The 6520-nt window shown below is 42.8% G+C and overlaps 1 protein-coding gene across 1 annotated transcript; it reads left to right on the top strand.

Moving 5' to 3' along the window:
* Positions 1-808: 808 nt before the first annotated feature.
* RNASEK (ribonuclease K) lies at positions 809-5986 on the top strand. The gene is made up of 3 exons (XM_075206536.1): positions 809-954; positions 4979-5061; positions 5182-5986. The coding sequence occupies exons 1-3, from the start codon at positions 877-879 to the stop codon at positions 5324-5326; spliced, it is 306 nt and encodes a 101-aa protein (XP_075062637.1). The 5' UTR covers positions 809-876; the 3' UTR covers positions 5327-5986.
* Positions 5987-6520: the final 534 nt, after the last annotated feature.

Genomic DNA, 6520 nt, shown 5'->3' with positions numbered 1-6520 from the left:
GGGGTGTGCTTCTGGTATGAGGGATTGGGGTGATATTGGGGCACAGCGATGTGAGGGGTGTGCTTGTGGTATGAGGGGGATGGGGTGATATTGGGGCACAGTGAGGGGAGTCTGCTTGTGGTGTGAGAGGATGGGGTGATATTGGGGCACAGTGGTGTGAGAGGATGGGGTGATATTGGGGCACAGTGCTTGTGGTATGAGGGGATTGGGTGATATTGGGGCACAGTGTGATATGAGAGGGTTGTGGTATGAGAGGATTGGGATGATATTGGGGCACAGTGATGTGAGGGGTGTGCTTGTGGAATGAGGGATTGGGATGATATTGGGGCACAGTGGTGTGGGAGGGGTGTGCTTGTGGTATGAGGGATTGGGGCAGAGTGGTGTGCTTATGGTATGAGGGATTGGGGTGATATTGGGGCACAGTGCTTGTGGTATGAGGGGATGGGGTGATATTGGGGCACAGTGCTTGTGGTATGAGGGGATGGGGTGATATTGGGGCACAGTGCTTGTGGTATGAGGGGATGGGGTGATATTGGGGCACAGTGTAGTTATATACATGGCTTTGGACAGGGAAATGCAGTTATTGTATTTGAGATAATGCAAAGTAACATTGCAGTGAGCGCCTCCTGCCGACCTTATGGAGTAGAGCACCCGGCCGGGAGCTGCTGTGTGATTAGGTATCACGTGACCCCGCTGTCATGTGAGCGCCCACACGTCCTCCCTCCCCCAGGAAGAGCCTGCCCACAGTAATGATGGCGCCAGGACCCCGCCCACCTCAGTGCTGGCGGCCAATGAGGACGCAGCGATCAGCGGGCTAAAGTCAGGTGACTGGAGGAGCTGTAGGTAGAGCTGCTCGGTGATTCCTCGGTGTCGGTCATGGTGTCTCTGCTGTGCTGCGGGCCCAAGATGGCGGCCTGTGGGATCGTACTCAGTGTGTGGGGGGTCATCATGCTGGTAACTATCCCCTTACTGCCCTATGCAGGGGTGTCTTCTATATATACTGTATACAGGGGTGTCTTCTATATATACTGTATACAGGGGGGGGGGGGGGGGGTGTCATTTACATATATACTGTATACAGGGGGGGGGGGGGGGTGTCATTTACATATATACTGTATACAGGGGGTGTCTTCTATATATACTGTGTATATAGGGGGTGTCTTCTATATATATATATATATATATATATATATATATACACACACACACACACACACACACACACACACACACACACACACACACACACATACATACTGTATACAGTGGGTGTCTTCTATATATACTGTATGTAGGAGGTGGATGTCATTTACATATATACTGTATACAGGGGGTGTCTTCTATATATATATATATATATATATATATATATATATATATACACACATATACATACATATACACTGTATACAGTGGGTGTCTTCTATATATACTGTATGTAGGAGGTGGATGTCATTTACATATATACTGTATACAGGTGGTGGCTGTCCCTTACATATATTCTGTGTACAGGGGTGTCACTTCCGTATAGACCATATACAGGTTATGGGAATGTCTTCTGTATAGTGACTATAGGTATCTCCTCTCTCATATATTATGTTTCTCCCTCCTTGTAAACACCTCTGTATAATATACCACTTTATACATTTCTCCCTGCATATAGTATGTCCCCTGCATATATGCCTCTACTTGTCTGTGATGTGTCCTCTCACTATACCCATGTATATAGTAGTTTGTGTGTGTGTATAATGATCTCTGCATGCTTTATGTCTATGTAATGTGCGCTTCTATCTCTATATCCCTGTCTAGTATGAATCTCTGTGTACCCCTCCAAGTAGTAATTGTGTTCGGTGCCAGCCTTCCAATATGTTTCTGTATCTCCTGTGTTCAGTGTCCTATTCATCTCTCTGAGATTTGTGCTTTCTTTACCTACTGAATTAAATTAAAATGCATTCATGTATGTAAATGATGTGATAATGTGCTCCCTACTCTAATTTATATGGGTATCAGAAGCCCCCTTGAAGTTCTTGGACCTGTATAAAGCAATATGTGAATTATGTATGGGAAGATGCACTCCCTGCTATAAATGATAAGAATATTAGAAGTCACAGAGGAGTTGAGACCATACACACTAGGGCTGCATTAGATCTTATAATACACAAGATTTCCTAATGGACTCTGTAAGCAGACTTTATACAGGTCATGGAAATACCTTCAGTCTCGTGCTTTCATACTGTCATAGCTCCTCAGTAACTTCTGATATTCCTATAAATTACAGTAAGGAGTGTAGTATCCTATATTTATACAGCACAGTGCTAGTAATTAGCAGCCTAGATGTAGTACATGGTCTATGGCTCTTATCATGATTTGCACAAGGGGTTCCTGTATTCGATATATTTTTGTGCACGCTGTAATACTTCCTCTTTCCAGACTCTGGGTGGTCATGTGACTCTGACACTGTTCTATACAGTATTGTGGAATTAGTCCAGCTGGGTAGTGTTGAATGTAGACGCAGTGCCCTGATGGGGGGGGTGTGGGTGTGTGTACTGTAAGCAGCTCCTGTGTACATGTAAACTCTGACTGCTTTACACTCAGGCTGAGGGTGCTGCTGTCTGGTTGGGGCTGGTAGAGTAACATGTCTTTGTAATGGGTAGGGCACATTACCCAAAACAGAACAGGTCGCCTCTGATCTCACAAGATGTTGTTGCCCAAACACCGTTTCATAGATCAATGTATGTAACTCAGAGCTGTAAGCTGAAATTGTTGCGGCTCTGATGTACCCTGCGGCTAACCTGAACTACAATTCCCAGAATGATTTACTAGCGACTGTAAATTGGAAGCTTTATGTATAACTCAGTCATGGAAGTTTTGAGTAGGACCTGCAGGAAGAGAGCAAATTTTTTATTTTTTTTAGTGTGGACGTAATGGACCTGATCCATTAAGGAGAACAAAGCAAAAAAAATAATAATAAATTTGCTCCTGGACAAACCATGTTACGATGCAATGGGTGCAAATTAGTTTTTTATTTTGTATGTAAGGCAAATGCTGGCTGCTTTCATGTAGCACACAAATACTTAATAGCTTTATTTTGACACTGACATTTAAAGTTGATATAGGACATGCCCTTCCCCAACTATAAATCTGTCCCTAAATTTACCTCCCCTCCAATGCAACATGGTTTTGCCAAGGTGCAAAGCTACTCTTTTGGTTTTTTTTTTTTTTTTGCTTTGCCTTATTGAATCAGGCCCAATGTGTCTTAAAGAGCCCTCTTTTATATAAAAGGATATGTCTATAAATAGGGTTCACAACATTCAAGTAGACGCTGACCTAAACTCACATTAGGACTGAAACTAAACTTTATAAGTATATAGTTGGCCGTGTGGTTAAACTGTTGCGCAACATATAACGTTTAATTGCTTTAGTGTTGTCTGATGCGAGTTGCCTCTCTAGTGCCCTGTCACTTTCATTATCTTACAAACAATAAGTACTTTGTATTATCATTAGATTGCTGTCATCTGTTATTCTGGCTGGGTGGAACAAGAGAAATCCTAAAGTGCGACCTGGCTGCTCTTGTAGATACACAGGGGTCCTGTACACACAGTCATCCTAGATCAATGAACCAGAAATACGAAAATCTTTTATATCATTGACAACAGACTGATTTATATACAAAGGCATAAAAACACATAATCCAAATTCCCTACCACACACAAACTAGTGCCCATTTTTGTCGGAGGCTTATTAAGCTACCAGTGTGTTTTTGGCGTGTCGGAGGAAACTGGAGCACCCAGGTGGGAACACACGTAAATATGGGGTGAATATTCCAACTCCATACAGATATGGCCCTGGCTGGAATCGAACCCATAACCCCAGCACTGAGGGGCAGCAATGCTAACCACTGTGCTATCCCATACACCGTTTTGATGAGATTTATATGTAACCGGTGCATGGAATTGGTAGCTAACCTACGATACATACACACAGGACATAAACACATTTATAAGTAGTTGGCTTTGGGCATAAAAATATTGGACAAGCTCCCAACTGTTGTGGAACTACAATGCTCAGCATGCCTTTCCAGCCTCTGAGCCATATGTTGCATGTTTCTGATGCAGATATTCTTACTGGCAATTCTAGGAACTGGTGCACTTAACATACAGAATATTTATTTCCCCTTCTTTGTTTTTGTGTACAAAATGTATCAACTTCTACATCAGTAATCAGTGGCTGGTTCAAGAGGAAGCCTCTGATATGTGTCACAATGTTTCCTAATCATCTGGCTGTGAGAGCAGAAGTTGTTGCTCATTCTGTGAAATTTGATGCTCACTTGCAGTAAATCAAATTGAATTGTAAGCTCAAGTGAACAGATCCATCTCCCCTCTGATTTTAATATCTATTTGGAAAACTCTCACCTTGATACATTTACCCCCTGGAGTCACTTTGCTGTGGGGTGTGAAGTGTGTCCAAGTAGTGGGTCATAAATCCAGGTGTTAGATTGAGCCCTTGTGTCAGTGAGTGGAATGTTCTTATCAGCTTAAATTCCCAGATTTTTCTCTCCCTGTCATTTTTAAAAAGACCTTTCAGTATTAGGACTTTTAAATCTGTCATACTGTGTCCTAGTCCAGAGAAGTGTTTACTCACGGGGGTGTCCAGACTTTTCTTACACAGACACACAATAAAGGAAGGGGGCTTGGTATGTGCGGAGAACTGTTTAATAGCCAGACTCTGCAGTTAAAAGTTAGGTACACTCTCTAGAAGAGTGTATCCTGCTAATGCTTAAAACTGGAACTCCACAAAGATGAACTTATCCTTTTAAAATGCAACACATCCACATGCTTATTTCAGCCTCACAGAATCTGGCACATATGTGCTGTATTTTCACCAAGTTTAGGACACTGTTGCCACTTTTTTGACCAATGTCAAACAGACAGAATTTCATGGAGATTTTTATAACGTGTGTAACGCCTGTATATTCCAGGTGCTACTGGGAATTTTCTTTAATGTCCATTCGGCTGTTCTAATTGAGGATGTTCCATTCGTAGAGGACGATATGTTTAATGAGTAAGTATGAAATACCTTTTTATTCAAACTTTTTTTTCATTGTTACAAAAATAAAATACATGTTACTATTCCATACTCTGCCCCTACTCACCCTTTCATTGACGGTATATCTCTTTACAGCACTAAACCTCCCACCAAAGTGTATGCTCTATACGAGCAGGTCTCGTATAACTGTTTCATTGCGGCTGCAATCTACGTTCTCCTCGGCGGCTTTTCCTTCTGCCAAGCGCGGCTGAACAAGAGGAAAGAGTATATGGTGCGCTGAGTCAACGGTTCCACTGCCGATTCTGAGAAAGGTCCAGCTCCTTCCTTTATAACCCAAGACGACCCTTCATCCCACCGTGTGGACTGTGTTACAGAGAGGCACAGACTTGTGAAAATATTCTAAACAGATCCCCCGGGGCTCCCCAAATTCATGGTCTTCAACTCAACCTAGCCAGCCACCCCACTGCACAATGCATAGATAGTTGTAGATGATCCATTTCAGTAGCATTGTGTGTGCGGAGAGTACATTAAGCGTGACTAAGCCACTAAGAGGTGACACCGATTAATGAAACATCCAAAGTTTTAGCCATACAGAGAAATTCTTAATTTTTCTCCTCCACAGTTCTAGAAACCATCAACTTTCCACCAGTGAAGCTATTTTCCCTTAATCAGCGTGATTTAGAATGATTTAGACTCACAGGTTGATGAGTCCGTTTTCTCAGATCTAAAGCCATTACCTTGATTTACATGTATTTGTGGTACACTGGGACCAGTCTAAACACTGCTGCTAGTGAATTCTTCAACACTTCCATCTCCTGCCCCTTCCATTCCAGTTTACCCTTCTTTGGCTCCCCTAGACCCTCCTTCATATCTTACCTTGTTCTCAGATGTCTTCTTATTTATGATGTAAATGTTTAATAAAGTAACAAAAGTTGTGTGACCTCTGTATCTGCACCAATGTGACCTTGTGGGTGTGGGGGTACAATCCTGCAAATGTTGCTATCGTCTAGGCAAAACGCAGCTCGGTGTTTTCCAAATCCAGTCCCCAGGTGGTAATTATACCACCTGTGTATCTGTTACAATGTATCAGTCATGAAATACACCATGTAGGGGGTCGCAGCGCCAATTTGCATAGTAACATGTTCCCTGGTTTTTAGACACGACTATTACCTAGTGGTTAAGACAGTGGTTCCCAAACTTTTGCAGTTCGCAGCACCCTTAGAGTCTCCAAATTTTTTCAAGGCACCCCTCCAAAATAATTTATGAGCAGTCCTGTTTTAGAAGTAGTTGGGACAACAAATTGTAATAAGTATTTAGGTCACGACAAAAATACTTATTTAGTTGTATGCAAAAATGCCTCCTCTGCATCCAGACACTCTGCCCCCTCTGCATCCAGGCACTCTGCCCCCTCTGCATCCAGGCACTCTGCATCCAGGCACTCTGCATCCAGGCACGCTGTCTCCCTCCTCTGTCA

This window comes from Mixophyes fleayi, chromosome 4 (genome assembly GCF_038048845.1).
Source record: "Mixophyes fleayi isolate aMixFle1 chromosome 4, aMixFle1.hap1, whole genome shotgun sequence".
In the NCBI taxonomy this organism is placed as follows: Eukaryota; Metazoa; Chordata; class Amphibia; order Anura; family Limnodynastidae; genus Mixophyes; species Mixophyes fleayi.
The sequence above is the reverse complement of the archived record's forward strand: the minus strand, read 5'-3'. Positions and strand labels throughout refer to the sequence as shown.